Source organism: Jaculus jaculus, chromosome 5 (assembly GCF_020740685.1).
Source record: "Jaculus jaculus isolate mJacJac1 chromosome 5, mJacJac1.mat.Y.cur, whole genome shotgun sequence".
In the NCBI taxonomy this organism is placed as follows: domain Eukaryota; kingdom Metazoa; phylum Chordata; class Mammalia; order Rodentia; family Dipodidae; genus Jaculus; species Jaculus jaculus.
In genome coordinates, this window is record NC_059106.1 from 95,045,010 (window position 1) to 95,062,402 (window position 17,393).

The following is a 17,393-nucleotide window of genomic DNA, read 5'->3' on the forward strand; positions in this document are numbered from 1 at the left end:
AGATTAATATAACACAGGTACCTCCATCTTGGGCATTTCAAAGGCTTTTCTCTCTACACAAAACAGCCCTCCATCCTCACAACAGATAAATGTTGTTTTACAGGTATTATTACCATCTCAAGGTCACATATCTGATACCAGCTGAACTAGGCCTAGAACTTTTTTTTTTTTCTTAAAAAAACTTTTATTATCATTTATTCTACCTAACCCACTTTCTCCCATTAAGTGTATTTCTGGTGAAAGAAGTTGTATGCCAGGTAGAAATGGAGTTCAATAGAGGAGAACTGGACTAAATGCCAAAAGTTTTATAGACTAGGAACATACCCCAGTCTATCAAAGGCTGATGGGCACAGCAGAGTTTGTCTCATACCAAGGACAGACACTGTAAGACACCTCCCAGGAATGCTGCATTGGCTGGCAACTTGCTAAATACACCACCAAAGCCAAAAATATGATTCAAAATAAAATGTGCGATTTCTCTAGCTTCTGCTTTAACTGTGCTAAGACTTATTTACTAATTTGATCTTTTCACCAAGGATGGTTAACAAAAGCAGACAACTTCCAGGTTGCTTCTGAGCCCTCTTGACTTATTGGATAATTTTTGATACAATGAGCTTAGCATTCATTTTCCTATAATTCAGTTATTTAGCAAAATGTTCTAGATCCCTCCCACACCACCCCACAGCAACAAACTGCAACAGCCTGGTAGTGATGCTTCCCACTTAAAGAGATACTCCCTTTAACACGATTGGTCTACGGTCTGCACCAAAGGTTATTCTAATGGTTGTAACAAACACACAAAACATTGACATTAAAACACCAGACTACATTACCTTAAAAGAGTCTGGGTTAGTGAAATGAGGTGAGTCAGTGAGATAAAGGACTTCATGTTCCAGTTACTGACCTTAACACCCATCCCCAAAGTCATTCCTCTTTCAGCTGTCCTGTTGGGGGTGGGGGCAGGATAGGAAGGGGAGGGCTTGCTTTAGACTGGGTGCAACTAAGGATATGATAAATTGATGTTTGGCAATGAAATTAGAGCCTTTCAGTATCCACTGCGTTAAAGGAACAGCTCTATCTTGAGGGATTCCACTTAACAATTCAGCCATCGGCAGAGAAAGGAACCTCTGTCTTTTCCTTTCTGAACCCAGGATGAAAGCTTTATCTCCTTGCAAGTTCTCTGTGACATTTTGCTCTCTTTTGATTTAATGCACCAAAGAGGATCTTTAACTCTGGGTCTACACCAGTGCAAATAAAGGTTAAATCTCTCGCCAACCATCACGATCTAGCCTAATAACTCAAGAGAAGCTCTGGAAAAGGGGAGGAGGGGACACACGCACACACAAGAAAGCAGGTGTGCCGAATTAATTAAAACATGCAAAACCACAGCCCTCCGCCAATCGGGAAACTTCCACTGCGCCAAAACCGTGCTCCCGCGAGCAGGGCCTAGCCACGCAAGGCACTCCTGCAGTGTCCCGACCCAAGCTTGGGCTGAACGCTGGGGCTCCCATTGGCCACGCGCCGTGGGGGAGGAGACTGGGCCGCGGAGGAGGGGCGGCCGGGCCTGCCCTGCCCCCTCGCCACCCCCCCCTCCCGTCCCGAGCGGGGTTACTATGCAAATTGCAGCGATTGCGGAAATAAACAAGGGGGTAGGGAGAGCCGAGAGGGACAGCCGAAAAGGTTGCAAGTTCTGCAAAGTCTCTTTTCAAACACACCAGGCAAAACACGAGAGAATGTGAGGACTAGCCAGGCCGGGCTAGAGCGGATCGCTTTCAAAGAGGAAAGAGTCTTCGAGAGAGGGAGACTGACTGTGAGAGGGAGAGAGCGCGTTGCCTGTGCAAAAACCTTTTGATTTGGAGTTAAAAAAAAAAAAAATCATTCAAGAAGCCTGCAATTGGTCAACAGCTTTAAAAAAAAAAACCTCTTCCGGGTTTTCAACGGTTCCAAGTTTATTATATTTTTTTTTCTTGATGCAAAAAAAGGGGGACAGCAAATGAAGCAATTCGTCTGAACATTTTAAAGTTTCTCACGTACTCTTTTTACATTGCAATGGTACGTGGTACATCTTAAACTTTCTATTTTACATTTATACGATATGCATTTTATAAGCAACGGGTAGAATGATTATGCTTGATGACTAAGACTTTAAAATTTCTGCAGCTCGCATATGCACTTGAGTGATTGCTGGGTAAATGTCTATTGTGATGGTTTTCTTTTAAAGAGGCAGAGGCAGCTTTGTGGATGGCGTTTTTGTTATTTGCACCAGAGACTGGTTTCCTTTTTTTTTTTTTTATCCCAGATATTCGAAAAAATTGCTGAGCTTAACAGATTTTTTTTCCTCCTAGCGTTTGCTTGGTTCCAGAAAGGGGTGGGGGGAATCCTGTACGTGCTCTGCCCTGTTAAAGACGTCTGGCCTCTGCAGTCAACCTAACCCGAAAAGAAATGTCTGGACGGGGAGAATAACTGACGATTCGGTCCTCTAATCAATGGGACAACATGGGAGATTGACAAAAGCTTCATCCAATCAGGAGGAAGCTTGAGTGTACAATGGTTTGTAATAGCCAGAGGGGGCGGGGCAGAGGAGATCTGAAGTTCTTGGCAGTTCTGAAGAGGATGGTTTGGTTCCAGCTGTCAAAGCTACAAGCTCTTCCGGATTTAGCCAGCACAATAGGAGTTTGAGAGTTTTTTTTTTTTTTTTTTAAGGTCCGATGGGGGGATTTTTGCATGGATCGTGTATTTCTTTTTCTTTGGCTGTTGAGAAAGTCTAAAAATATCCTGCTAGAGAAATATTTAACTTTGCATTAGTAGTTGTTTTTATACTCAGGGAATTTGGTGATTGGTGGAAGGTCTTATTTTTACAAATGTGTGGCTTAAGCATTGCCTGAATTTTGAGACTGTAGTGAGCTTTAGAAGTACAGTTTGAGTATCCAGACTTTCAGAACTCACTGGTTTTTCAGCTTTGGTTCCAAGTACTTTGAAGATAAGCATGCATGTTAAACAACAGTTTTTTTTAAAAAAGAAAATGCTTCATAGATGTACTGACAGCTGTTGTATAGACTCAAAAGACAGGGTGGGAGTGTACTGTGTTGTCTTTTATTGAATTCTGCTTCAGTATATGGTCAGTTGCAATAGTATCTGAAGCCTGGACAATTTCATGTTTCTTCTCACCACAACAGCCCTGGAGGAGGGTGTATGTGTGGGACATAACTGGCTCTCTTTGAATTGGAGTCTGGACTATAGTTCAAGTTCTTGACACCAGTGCAGTAGAATTCACCTGTGTAGCTTGTCTTGGAGATGTAAGTGGCATCCTCTGGCTAAAATATATCTACCACCTCCTTCTGTCTGGGCAGTGTACACACCTAATTCTGTTGGGAGATGAATGGAAAACAGTATGGGCCTTTCTCTTTTTGTGGACTTAATTTTCATCCAACTGTTTCTTGGGGCTTTAGACCTAGTGATCAAACATCTGGTTTGGAAATTTGATGTCACAATTCACTTGTGTGCTCATTTCATCAAATGATCCAGTTTGGAATTATATGCATATGAGAAGTGGCCAGGAGGTCAAAAAACTAGACAAGAAAAGTGCTGGAAAATGCTAGTTAATAAAGTCAATCTTAGAAATAACTATAATAGATGGTGTTGTCACTTAGGAATCTCAGTCAGACTTCACTGCTTTGGGCATTAAAATCTAAATCATATTAATAGGATTTCCCAGTTAAGTAACCTCTGAAATGAGAGGTATTTTAGATGTACATATAAGAGAAACTTTATTGACGTAATTTATATATCTAAGAGGATTTCACTAAAGCTGGCAAGGTAATGTTTCTGCAAATAAAACACAGTAAATGCAAGGCTGGGCTCCATGCCAGGAAGAATATGGATAGCAGAAAGCATAGCAGGAGCCTCCTTTTCACAGAGACAATCGCATTTCAAGGCAGCCTCCTACCACTTGCAAAATAAATGATTAGAGGAGTTATTTCCAATAAGGAGTTTGTTCTTCCGAACAATGGGTCATTTATATGATTGCAGTCAACTAGTTTTCATACTTCACCTGTTTGCTACACTGCTCTATTCCTCCACCCATGCTGTGTTCGTGTCCCCTCCCCACCTCTCCTGTCTTCTGTTCTCTCCTCTCTCTCCACTCCACTCCTCTCTTCTTCTCTCCTCTTTCTCCTCTCTCCCTCCCCTCGCCCTCCTTCTCGCTCTCCCCCTCCCTCAGTGTCTTTGTGAACTCTACACAAAGATTTACTTTTGCAACTTGGGAAGAGGGGAGAAAGTTAGCGATGCTTTTCGCCCCCAGCCTGTCCTTGGAGGAACATCTGTTTCTTTGTATGTGTTTAAATTTATGCCTGTTGGAGAGAAAGTTACCAGAAGCCATTCTGTAACTGTAATTCTTCTACTGTATTTTTCTCAGTCTCGTTTGCACAGGCTAGGGTTGGGACTGGGCTTTGTAGAGTTCCCCGCCTTCCACCCTCCTCCCGCGCGGGGGAGGGAGCGGGAGCTGGCGCAGATAGGAGAGAAAGCAGGAGCGGATGTGGAGGGCTTTGGTGCTGAACTTGGATCCAGCCCTTGCCTAGAGGGCGCAAACAATCGCCCCATATCCAAAAGTCTTACGAAGGGCGCCAAAAGTTACTTAAGATAATATTGCTAACCGCAGAAAGCTGGAAATCGCGGACACATCCACCGCTGCAACAATAGAAGTTTCTGGAGTGGAAATGCTGGCATCCAATTACTGTCCCCCATTAAAAAACCAGGGCGACGTGCCAGTTCTCTCTCTCTCTCTCTCTCTCTCTCTCTCTCTCTCTCTCTCTCTCTCTCTCTCTCTTTCTTGGTCCCCTTGAGAATCAAAAGTAAGAATCTTTGCTGTTTTGAAAAAAAGACAGATGTGATGCACCAAAAGGAAGATTTTAATCTGCCCTGGAAGGACTTTCCCAGCACACGCGGGACACTCACTTCGCACTGTGCCTCAGTTACATGTTGGGTCCCACAGCCAGAAACTTCTATCGAGGAAACTTGGAGCGCATTGGAGTTATAGATTCCTACAAAGGTTTTCGTGGCCAGGAATGTTGTCTTTGTAACTCGCCTTAGCTTGGCGAACATTCTTCCCTACTGAAATCCACAAGGAACCAAGGGAAAGTACTTGCTTAGTTGGTGAAAATGGACGCCCCTAATTAAAAGAAAAAATTATTATTTCCCTTAACCCTTAATAAGTAATTTGAGAGATTTCCAAGGATGTTCTGAAGGGAAGGGTGTGAGAGAATGATTTCTTGCGTATGGGGAAATGGATGTGAGGACAGACATGAAATGAGTTGAGAGATGCAGGACCATTTCAGAGGATTTTATTTTGTGCTTGGCCAAGGAGCATTCTTGCCTCTTAAAAGAAAAATCAAGAAAAAGAAAAAGGTTTGAATGAAAATGGCTTTATTCCACCAGGCGCCCTCATTTACCTAGGGGGCATGTCTACAGGGATTTCTTCCACAAACTCTAGTCATTTCTGTTCTGTCTCGGTCAGTGTCGGAATTTGGGGATTTTTGAGAAGGGCTGGCAAATACAGGAGACTGAACACTTCCAGGAGGGAGAGGGGGAGATGAGATAAAGGTTTAGCCAATGCAGGTATACTTTTCCCTCCTCCAGGAGAAAAGAGCCTAGAGAGAAAATATGAAGCTAAAAAAAAAAACAAAAAAAAAAAAAAAAACTGGAAAAGCAGGCTTATTGGCAACTTGCCAAACCCTAAAAACCACCCCCCCTTTCTGCCAAAACAATACTTTAGCAAACCTAAAATAATTGCAGGAAGCTCTTTTCCATTTTAAGAACTATTACCTGGGGGAGGGAAAAAGAGGAGATCCACGAAGGCACCCTTTCAGAGGTGTCCGGAGTACAGGAAAGGGAAAGAACCCATGCCACTTCTGGGCATGCGTTTGTGGATCAACATATATCCTTTTCCCTAAGGGGACATCCCTTTCCATTTTTTTTTTTTTTAAAACTCCTCAACAGACCAAAAAGAAAAGTCTCAGCTAGACCACTGTTGTTTCTGAAAGTGACTGAACTTCTGCATGGCGTCTGTGCTCAAACCCACTAGTTCCCGACTTCTGCGAGGGAGAACGTTACTCGTGGCTCCGCGCCTTCCTTTCTGCAGACCCCCTCCCCCAACCTGGTGACTCTCCGGTGTGAGATTGTCCCCCCACCACCCCCTGCTTTTGAATGTCACAGGACTGAACTGCACAAAGTTCGCAGGATTTTGTGCATAATTACCTCTGCCGACGAGTCCATTCCCACAGAAAGCTTCGCTGGAGAGACTGCAAAGCTTTGAGCCGTACCGCATTTCAGAGGAGAGGGAAAAAAAGTTAACCTCGGCGGTCTGATTTTTGCAAAGAAATTTGCATACATGCAAATATGCCGCCCAGTCTTCTCTCGGGCGCTCCAGGAGCCCACCCAGTGGCCCAAGGGGTGCGGGGCGACCTGGCAAAGTTGCCCAAATCCTCAGCCGAGGTCCGCGCAAGTCTGCGGCGGGGTGGGGGGATGGGGACGAGGAAAAGTAGTTTTGTTTGCTTAAGCACATCCTGTGGCAGCCTCGAGCCGGCCCGGCACAGACTGTGACCGCTGCTGCCCGCGCTCCCCAGGGTTGCGCGGAGCCGGCGCACAGCGAGCGGGCGGGCCGGAGCCTGGGGACCGGTGTCCGCGCCGCAGCCGCCCCTCCCCCTGTCCCCCCCGCGGCGCGCGGGCGGCGGCTGTGCGGTGCGGTGCAGAGGCGGCGCGGGCGGGCACCGGGCCGGCGGCATGGGCGCGGGAAAGGGTGCGTACGCCTTTAACGCCCGCGTACAGTAGACATGGATGGTGGAGTGTAGGGAAACTCTAGGCGGGGTTAAAGTTCAGCCCGTGGAGCGGCAATCGCGCGGCTGCCGCAGTTGAGGCGAGTTGGAAATGTGAACGCAAGAAGGAGGCTGGATCCGCGCTCCCCCCTCTCCTCCTGGCTCTCGTCCTCGCTGCCGGCTCACCCACACTCACGCACACCTCCGGCCCGCATACACGCACACGCACCCCGCGCCCGGCAGGGATGTATTCTCCGCTCTGTCTCACCCAGGTAAGTGGCTGCGGGGGCCCGGGCGCGGGGCGCGGGCAGGGGCGCCGGGCTGGCGCGCGTGGCGGGGGAGCCCGCGGCCGCGCGTGGTTCAGTGTGCGCGCGCGTGTGCGGGGGGCGGGAGACGTGCAGCTTGAAGAAAGTAACTTTGTTTCCATGCGGGTGCATTCTGCCTGCTCGGCCATTTGTGTGGGCACATGGCTAATGGCGCCCTCTTATTAATGCGTTAATTAATATTGGGGCGCCGGTCTGCGGAACGCCGGGGCTCTCTTCGGGCGCCCCGCACGTGTTCCAGTGGGTGGCAAGCCCATGACACGCCGAAATCTGGACTCAGCGTTTCTGCCGCCCCGAGCGCCGAGCCGGAGTTCCGCCGCGCCAGGGGAGGGGTCCGGATCCATCCCCGGGCCCGCCGCGCCCGCCCGCACGCCCGGGGCCGCCGCAGGGCGCGCGAGCCGCCCGGCCGCCCGGCCACCCCGCCGCGCCCCCTTGCGCGCCCCTGCCGCACTTTTGTTCGCTGCCAGCGCGGGGTCCGGGCAGGCAGCGCCCCTCAGACGCGGCGGGCGGCGGCGAGCCCCGGCCCCGGGCTGCGTGGACTCGCGCCCCGCGAGCCTGCGTCCTCGCCGCCCACCCGAGAGCCTCTCCCGGGGAAAGTTTCGGGGAGCCGGCGCGCCCACACCACGCAGAGGCCCAGGCCTCAGGCCGGGAGCTTCGGGCGGAGTTGGGCTCCGACCGGCCGCGAGTCCGAGTGGCGGCCCGGGCCGGACGCGGTGCCCCCCGCCGCCGTAGCCGCCGCCGCTCCGGGAGACTCGGGCCTCCCGCTCGGCGCGCAGCGGCGTGACCTGCCAACTTTTCCTCCGCGACCCCACTCGCAGCGTGGGGTTCTCGCGCCCTCCGCCCCTCTGACCACTCCTATCTCTCCCAGTCTGCACCACCCTCAGGCTAAACAGCTTCTCGGCTCCAAATCAGGTCCCTTTTGAATATATTACTATTTTCTTTGACTAAAAGACACGAAGTCAACTGATTTTTTGCGCTATTTCTTTTTGAAAGAAAAAAAAGTGGGAGTCTGCATACTGCTTTGATACATTGACCATCAATCACCTACATGGAGTTACGCACTTGAATAAAAGGCCTATTTACTCCCTTAGAAAACCCTGTAACACTCTTGTCCTCACTTAGACGTAGATAACGGTTTACCCGGAGTACTTTGGGAGGCTGGAAAGTACTAGTAGCTTCCCTTCTTTTCCCAAGATTCCGGATTTATTTCCCACATGACGTCCCTGCCACTGCAGTACCTAACTGCAGTACCACCAGCTCTTTGATCTCTTAAATGCATCTTTCATGTTGAGATGGTCTATTTGGGATTAAGGCCTAGCATTAATAATGGATAGTAGTTGCTTTAGTTATTGTAAAAGTCCCCCGCCCCCATCAAACTTACAAAGTTCCTATTTTAGTAACTTGTGCAAGTATGGAATGAAACTTTTCCAACCACTTCTGGCAAGATTCACAATTGCATATGGATCAGATGCAAAGTGTAAGATGATTTGAATGAATTATAGACCACAGTGAATATGCTGAGATTTGAAGGCTGCAATTCTAGCTGGTAAAAGTTTGCAGTGCATAGAACTTGTAACCAGTACCAATGTGCTCTGATAGAGAGAAAGGACCCTTACAGATCATTACTGTCTTCTCAAGTGAGGGTTGAAAAGATAAACTTATGTTCCAGGGTTTTGCACAGCTGTGTATCCATGCAGGCCCTGGGCATAGTCAAGTCTTTAACAAAGTTGACTTCTCTTGATTTGTGAGCTATTATCACATTAAGAATGTTTTTTTTTTCTCTCTCTCTCTCCTTCTCCCCCCACTCCTGCATAATTGGCAGCATTGATTGATGCATTTACTAGGCCTGCTTCTGAAACACCACTAAGAGAAATGCTTATTTGGTGTAACATTTGGTGAAAAAAATGTACAATAAATAGGGAATAAAGGCTCATTTATTTTTATGGGGGTGGTTCTTTAAAGGATGATTTATCATTTATTTAACTTTCTGGAATATTTATAACACGTTAGATCCAGTTTAAGAAATATAAACTTAGATAGGTTAGTGCCTGTTTAAAAAAAAAAAATAAAACGATCCAACCAGCACAGTGATGAAGGACTCTCAATGAAACAGTAAACTTCATCTACTAGCATGCACTTGGAAAGAACTTTCCCAGGACAATGTCAGGCTTCTTATTTTAATCAAGGATGGACATATCCCAATCAAGTCATGTACCTGGCTAAAACATAATAGCACAGCAGAACTTTGTGGGTGAACCTTTTTTTTTAAGGTTTCCAGAAATCTCACTGTTCTGTGGTTCTTAAACTTGGCTTACTTTCAAACAGACCAATATTTAAGATGCCGATTCAAAGTAATACCGTTTTGAAATAGGCTCTCCAGTTTATTTTTATTGGTGGGTTTTAACATTCTCCTCAATGATGTATGTAAAATATTATTTACTTTCTCTTAAATATTTTGAAATATTATATAGCTTATGCTGTTTTGTTCACCAACATCTTTATAGGCTTTTTTTGAATAAACATTTATGCTATCCCTGGATATTTCCTGCAATTTAATTTTTTTTTAGTTTTCATGTTTTTGGCGTATTTCTAGCAATAAGTTGAAAATACAGTTTATAAAATAACAGTATAATTGTGGATGTGAGTATAGTTATAGAAAATATTGTGCACTTTCATTGGCACATTCTAGAAACCTGTGGAGAGTAATACATTGTGAACAGTTTTGATGCAAAATTGGGGACTTAAGATTATTCTTAATGACTAGTTGACATAGTTGGTCTCCATTGGAGATTTTTTATGATGTGATTGATATCTGGGCATTTGGTTGGCAGGTAAACAAAAAGCTTCTGCACATAAATGAACATCATTCCCAGTTTTTAAAATATCTTTGGTTACATAAAATATCATATTAGAATATTTATTTGAAATATTAATTATCATGAATGATACTATTTAGTCAGAGAATATCTTAACACAGATGTAAACTGTTTGGAGCTGTTCTTCGTATGACAAAATAGGGCTGAGACTTGCAAAGAATTCCTCCTTTTGGGGAAAGCTCACTGTGTGGTTTCAGGTAGACTTAAGAATTCTTTGCATTATGACACAGAGCCTTGATCTCCAGCATGTCCTGTATATTATAAGGACAGCAGTCAATGTGGAGGACTGCTTCAAACTTAACATTTATGTATTTCAGGACATTTGCAGCATGAGTTCAGAATTTAGTAATGTTTAAATGAATGTATTGGGTTTCATCTCCACTTTAGCAGATAAAGGTTAACTTGGACCCTTGTATTTTTCTTCTAAATGCTGGGAATAAGAAAAATTCTGAAAAGCATGAAAATTTTAAGTGCCAATGACTTATGGCAAGGAATAATCTAATTCTTGTATATTTTCCTCTTCTCACCTCACTTGAAGAATGCACATTATGGAAGTGCATTATTTCTCATTTGTATTTTTTTTTTTTATCAAAAAGAGTAGTTTTCAAAGCTAAACTTGGTACTTAGAGCCTTAAATTTGTGCAGAGAAGAAAAAAAATGCCAATTATTTCAGTGATTAATTATGTATTGATGTACACCTAAACACTGCCATATGTAGTATTTATATGATTGGTTACAATATATAAAATTTCAACGGATTTTTCTATTGAAACATTTTACCAGTTATGCCCTGTTTACATTTTAAGTTAAAAAAGTAACACTTTCCTTAGTAGTAATATTATTTTTGATGTGATGGTTCCTCATGCCTCAGACACACTCACCTAGTTGGCTGTAGCAAACCGAAAGAGAGTGCGTCTTCTGCTTGTCCTCCACACTCTTCAGTTTCTTATCCTCATTTACTTGAAAGTTTGTCATTGGCGGAGGTTATGTGACACAAAGATGTTATATAAGATTAGTGTGGTGGTTTAGTTAATCGAAAGTCAGATGTATTCCAAATGTGGTTGTGGAGATTACTTTTTTTTAAATTTTTATATTTATATCTCTTTACCAAATGGAAGCATAAGAATAACATTTTGAGTAAAACAGGCAACAAAATTCTAAATGCATTAAATTCAATTTTATTTTCAAATGATCTGGATTTTAATAGGCATCACTTAGGATTTTTTTCTCGAGTCTCATAAACATTCTTTATCCTAGGTTTTCTATTTGCCTGTGGGAAAAAGCTGAAATATTTTCAAAAGTTTGATGGTCTATTTTATAGAGCTGATGATTTCTTAAAGCACATTAAATGTATTTGCTGGCAACAGTCGCAGTAATGTGTTCTATTCACTATCTAGCATGCACACTTTGCTTTGTGCCCCCCCCACTTTTTGTTTCATTCTCACAGTATCAGCAATGATATTGTGGGTGTAAATCGTTTCTTTTAGCTTAATGAATATCATGTTCTTCTCTTCTTTAGTGTTAGGACCTGCTATATATTTTTTAACTTTTTTTTTTAGTAGTGATAATGATATACAATGGTAATATTTTTAAAAAGGAATACTTAAGATATTATCAAAATACATCAAAAACAGATCAGAATTTACATGGGCTGTTTGTAGAGGGAAAGCCTTTGTTTTCACTGATGGTGGAGATGAGCTTTGCTCCTAGACTTTATAAACGTTGACTGGCATCTAAGTGTTTTGGGTTTGCCAATCTGGCGGCTAGGCTCTGGCTTCACTACAAGTAGTGAGGTCAAGGCTGGGACAAAATTAGATACAGCCTCCATGAAATAGGGTTAAGATTATATATTGTTCTAAGAATTTAGATAAATGTCACTTACTATCTAAAGGATGGAGGTGTGTGTGTGGGGGGACTAGGCCACACAGTGTAGCATATCAAATATTTTTAAGTTTCAGCAACTTTCTCCTTCCAGATCATAAGAAAAGATACTGAAAGTGTGCCCCCCTTTTCATTGTCTACCTTAGGAATTTTCTATGTGATTTTGGTTGAACCACTTTTCAAGTGAAAAGAGGGATGCTTTTTAAGGTGACCTTCTAAAACAAGTTTTGCTTTGTGTTGCCTTTGCTTCCATTATGCTCATGTGTGTTTATTCCACCCTCCAGGATGAATTTCATCCTTTCATTGAAGCACTTCTGCCCCACGTCCGAGCCTTCGCCTACACATGGTTCAACCTGCAGGCTCGAAAAAGAAAATACTTCAAGAAGCATGAAAAGCGTATGTCAAAAGAGGAGGAGAGAGCCGTGAAGGATGAATTGCTGAGTGAGAAACCTGAGGTCAAGCAGAAGTGGGCTTCTCGACTTCTGGCCAAGTTACGGAAAGATATCCGACCTGAGTACCGCGAGGATTTTGTTCTTACAGTTACAGGGAAAAAACCTCCATGCTGTGTTCTTTCCAACCCAGACCAGAAAGGCAAAATGCGAAGAATTGACTGCCTCCGCCAGGCAGACAAAGTGTGGAGGTTGGACCTTGTAATGGTGATCTTGTTTAAGGGTATTCCGCTGGAAAGTACTGATGGTGAGCGCCTTGTAAAGTCTCCACAGTGCTCTAATCCAGGGCTCTGTGTCCAGCCCCATCACATAGGGGTTTCTGTTAAGGAACTTGATTTATACTTGGCGTACTTTGTACATGCAGCAGGTAAGTGTGACGGGAGAATTCCTTCTGCCTTCTCGTGTGTTTCTTTCTTGATGGCCTCCCTGGATGTGGAGCCATTCCCGACTTCCCCACAGTGCAGATCAAGGACACGAAGCCAGTCAGATTTCAGAGGGTAGACCAGAATCACACAGTCGGAAGCCCTCCTGTCTGAGGTGCCACCCTTACTCAGGTGCAAAACAAAGCCATGAGTAGTTCTTACTCAGGGCAGACCTGGTAAGTAGTGCTGTGAGAGGTGTTGGTAATTGGATGGGTAATAAGTTGAACATATTGTTGACAAGTGCTGAGAGAAGCCACATGTAAAAACCCTTGTCACAAAGAATAGATTGTAAACTGGCTAGTGATGGAGTTAAAAAAGTTTAGTTTGGTGGCGAGGCAATCTTGTTAGTTGTTTTTCTGTGGAGAGTGTTTTTGACCTACTGGGGCGTCTTGAACCCCTTGCCAATTAAGAAGTTGGAAGTGAACTTAACTATCAAATTGCTGATCATTTATGAAGGAAAGATAATCACATCCATGCACAAGGTTGGTTTGTATTCAGGAATTCTTAGCGTCATTTCAAATAGCCAAGGGAAACCCATCAACCAAACTCTTAACTAATCAACAAAGGGGCTAGTATGGAAAATAACCAGACTGCACACCATGTGAACACATTGAGAAATCGCTATTACAGTTTATAATTATCATGATACAGCAAGTTATTTTGATTTTTGGTAAGACTCTTTATGAGTTTTAAAGATGTATCCTGCCAGTGCGTGTCTCACTATTTAGAAGAGCATTCTGGACACAGCCAGTGCCGACTGAGTCAAATAATGCACTTTTACTTTCTTCCTATGGTCTTGTTTTAGACAAAAGGCTCATTGTGTCATGTGAAAGGTCTTGTGTAACTTGTTGACTTTTTATATGTACATATCAGTCCGGCTAGATTGCCTTCATGGTTACTTGAGCCAGATGGAAGAAAGAAAATTGTGGAATCCTACCAGCAAGTTGTTTTGGAGTTCATATATTCATGTGTTGTTGCTTTCATAAAGGAGAGAGAAAACAGGTGCCTTCAAAGTTAGCTTGTACTATTTGTTACACATAGGATTTTTAAATACTAAAAAGTTGAATGTTCAAAGAGTCAGCTAACATTCTGTCCCCTATAAGTTTTCTTTAACATATGATTTACAAAGAGAACTTTTGTATTCATCTGTCCGTACTCAAGACAGTGGAGAAATTGACTTTGCAAGCATGTGACATCATTTGCATTCTGTTGGCAGGTTATCGATGAGTATTTCAGAATATGTGCCCTGTAAATGTTTCAAATATTTGGGTTTTTGAGAATGTATAGTGAATTATAAGAAGTGTCTGTTACTTTAGCCAGTTCTGAGTAGCAAATTAGAAAAACAACACCTCCCAGCTGACTTCTAAGCAGGAACAAGTGACCTTTCTTTCACCCTTTTTAAATGAATGAATGAATTTTTATTTTTAAAATAATTTTTAACTGGGAAATTTGACATATTGCCCATTGGTTCCTTTGTCCTCTTCAACCTTACTGTTTATTTAATCTGTCTATGATGACAACATTGTTAAAGTCCTGTCATGTATTTGTATGTGTAAGAGCACTAGAGCATATACATACATACATACATACATACATGCATACATACGTATGTATGTATATTTGAAGTACTTTCTTAGAGTACTCTTTAACATCCCAGGTTTATCTTTTAAATTTTTAGGAAAGTAATTTATAAAAGAGACTGACTGATCTAATTGGGCAACGTGAGACCTAAGGTGCCAAAGGTGGGTGCAGGTTGTGCATATGATTCTTTAGCAGATAATAGCACAGAAAGATGTCTGGGCAGCTTCTGTCGGGGTGAGCAGGACCCATTCTTTTTCTGACTTAAGCATTTCCTGGGAGTTAAAGAAATACAGCTGTTCTGGCTCTTCCCATGCCCTGTGTTACCTTTCACTGTTGATGGTTACTTATCGTGTGGTGGCTTTAGATCTTTGTGCTCAGAGTTTCCAGTTGGTCTGATACCTGAAGGGGTGATGGTGGTGGTGGGATGCACATTTGGAAGGGTGCTTAGGAGAGTTAGTATCCTTATAGCTTATAAAAGATTTATTGACAGCAGTGTAGATCTGACTGTCTTTCGGTCTGGTATTGCTGACATATCCCAGAATCCCCTGTTAGGCCTGAATACCAGCCAAGTGTCTGGCCGTTTTTTGGAGGTCCTCAGTAATGGCTGCTTCTCAGTGCATGCAAAAAGGAGGTTGAAGAAAGAAAATAGTAAGGTTCTTCTGACTGAAACTGTTTCAAATTGGAGCAAAGAGATTGTGAGACCTGTTATGTGTGATAGAGAAGCCACCAACAAGTACAAGGTAGAAGTCAGCCCCTCACCGCTGATCTGACAAGCATCTGTTACGACGCTGAAGATTTGTAAACACTAAACAATGTTTTTACCTCCTTAAAAGTTTTGAGAACTTGCCAGTATTGGCAAGAGGCAGACTCTGAAACGTGATTCACAGTATGTGCCAAAATAATGTGGCCTTTTTTACCTGAAGTGCATTTCTTCCTTTGTTTCTTTGAAAATGTTGAACTTTTTCCTTCTAGAATGCTTTCTGCCCTCACTCCCTAGCTACAAAAATGAGATCTTTTTTCTTCCAATATATGGACAATAATTACTGCTTCATACATTGGCTTCTTTAAGTGAAAAATTAAAATCTTAGAAAATACTGGAAGCAAATGCACAATTATTTTTTTAAAAGCAAAGGTCATTTCTTCTTTTATTGAGATTCTAAAGTTCAGTACACTATCTATATTCTAAGTGTCTTTCCTAAATCTAGTGGTATTAGAACTGTGAATTTTATGGTTAATCAACTATAACATGTACACTGAAATTAAAGTGACTCTGAAATCCTGAGAATTTCATCTCGTTAAAACTATAAAGTAAAAATCATTTTATGCTTTTAATTTGGCTTCTGTTGCGTCGTCCTTCCATGTATCATATGACAACTTGGTGGCATTATGATGTTGTGGCAAATGGCTTTCTTTGTGGGCGGATAACAGTAAAGCTAATTTATGACCAGCCTTTACCAGATGATCGGTATCAGAATCTATATACCCGGCACGTGGCAAGGTCACAATTTAAGTTGTTAAGGTCATAACCTTAGCCACCAGGCATTTGACCTTTTAGATAAAGTTAACCTTTGCTCATTAGTAGGCACTCAACCGAGAACTTTCTGGAGAGTTCGTTTCTTTTCTTTTCTCTTCTCTTCTTTCCTTTTTTCTCTCTTTTTCTTTCTGTCTTTCAAGTGCTGTGTAACTTCTGGTAATCATATTCAAGAAAGATTCTTAGTCCAGTAAGTTAAATTTTGTAAGATGTTAAATTTTTGAAGGGCTCCTGTCTTGGGCAGAAGTGGATTGTCTATTTATGACATAGAATGATACTCAGTGTTTATATTTGGTAGCTATTACCCAGTGTGGTGTAAAGACCAGTTAGGTAGTCTTTAAGTGTAATGATGTTTAAAAACAAAAATTAAACAAATGGAATTATGTTGAATTCAACTGAGGCCTTTGCTAATTTGTAGGTGGCCCTTGGCCCAAAGCTGAATCACACCAAGTCATATAACTTGGAGGAGGTGAAGAGGTTCCTAAGAGTGGAAGTTATTTTAGCTGTCTTAAAATCCACTTTGAAAGATGAATCAGTGACAAACATCACCAGGAAATTGCCATTACTGTTAATTAGCTATTGACAAAGAGACCCTATGGTGTCCTTAAGGCAGAATAAACACTTGCTAGTTTTAAGACAGAAAGTGAACATTTTTGCACAGTAACCTTTAGTACAATGCCTACTGATTTCTCTATTTCCATTTCTATTTTGATATTCCAGTGGCTCTCAGGGGAAGAGCTGTTTAAGTCATTCAGAAGCTTGGTGCCGATTCTGCAAACCTGCCCAACAGCATAACTGCTCACCAAGTCACCTGGGCCATATTGTTGACTAGTGATGCTCTCAGGAATGTTCCCTTTCAGTGAGATCACTGCCAGTATTGCCATGACATATTATTCCATTTAAGCCAAAGCAGGAGCCACTCCCCTTCAGTTGCATTTCAGTTTTATTTTGGTCTTGTTGCCATTCCTTTCTGTAGCACTGGAGAAAGCTGTGCTATGCAGATGAACCAGATGGCCATGGTGACAGAATGAGTGTTCACTTCCTACTGCTTCAGCACAGGTATAAGAGGGGGAGTGTCTGTGAGGGTGCACCGAGAGTGCTGCTCAGCAGTAACAGTTTCCCTTTTCTAAAGCTACAATTTTAAATAAAAAGTACTTATATGTGAGGTGACCAGTGCATATACAATAATTTAAAATTTTAAATGAGTTATGTTTATTATTTTATGTCAAGTTAATTCTGACAATTTTTAGGTAACTTGGCACATTAGTTTGAGGGGGTTGCATTTCTAAACCCCATCCAGCATGTTTTGTTAGCAGGTGTAAGTTTATATATGTTTCACTCAAGTGGAGCACCATACATTATATAATTAAACTTATTTCAGAGACTAGCAAACTCCCTAGCATAAAGTAGTAGAGAGAGTTTCAGAAATTTCTGGTGATAACCTGTGTTTGGGGGAAAAAAGAAGGAAAATGACACTTAACTATATGGTGATTTTTAAATTGAAGAGAGATGTGTTCCTAT

The 17,393-nt window shown here is 42.7% G+C and overlaps 1 protein-coding gene across 8 annotated transcripts in view; it reads left to right on the top strand.

Annotated features, from left to right (window-relative positions):
• The window catches only part of Nfia (nuclear factor I A), a 612,310-nt gene that overhangs the window by 210,726 nt on the left and 384,191 nt on the right, over nt 1–17,393 (top strand). For 4 of the 8 annotated variants that reach the window (XM_045149015.1, XM_045149021.1, XM_045149014.1 and 1 more), the window contains exon 2: nt 12,174–12,705. In XM_045149015.1, coding sequence (XP_045004950.1) covers nt 12,174–12,705 — 532 coding nt within the window. Of the gene's footprint in view, nt 1–1,716; nt 2,053–6,762; nt 7,082–12,069; nt 12,097–12,173; nt 12,706–17,393 lie in introns of those variants that run through there. The other 4 variants (XM_045149020.1, XM_045149017.1, XM_045149019.1 and 1 more) reach the window with 3 other exon arrangements.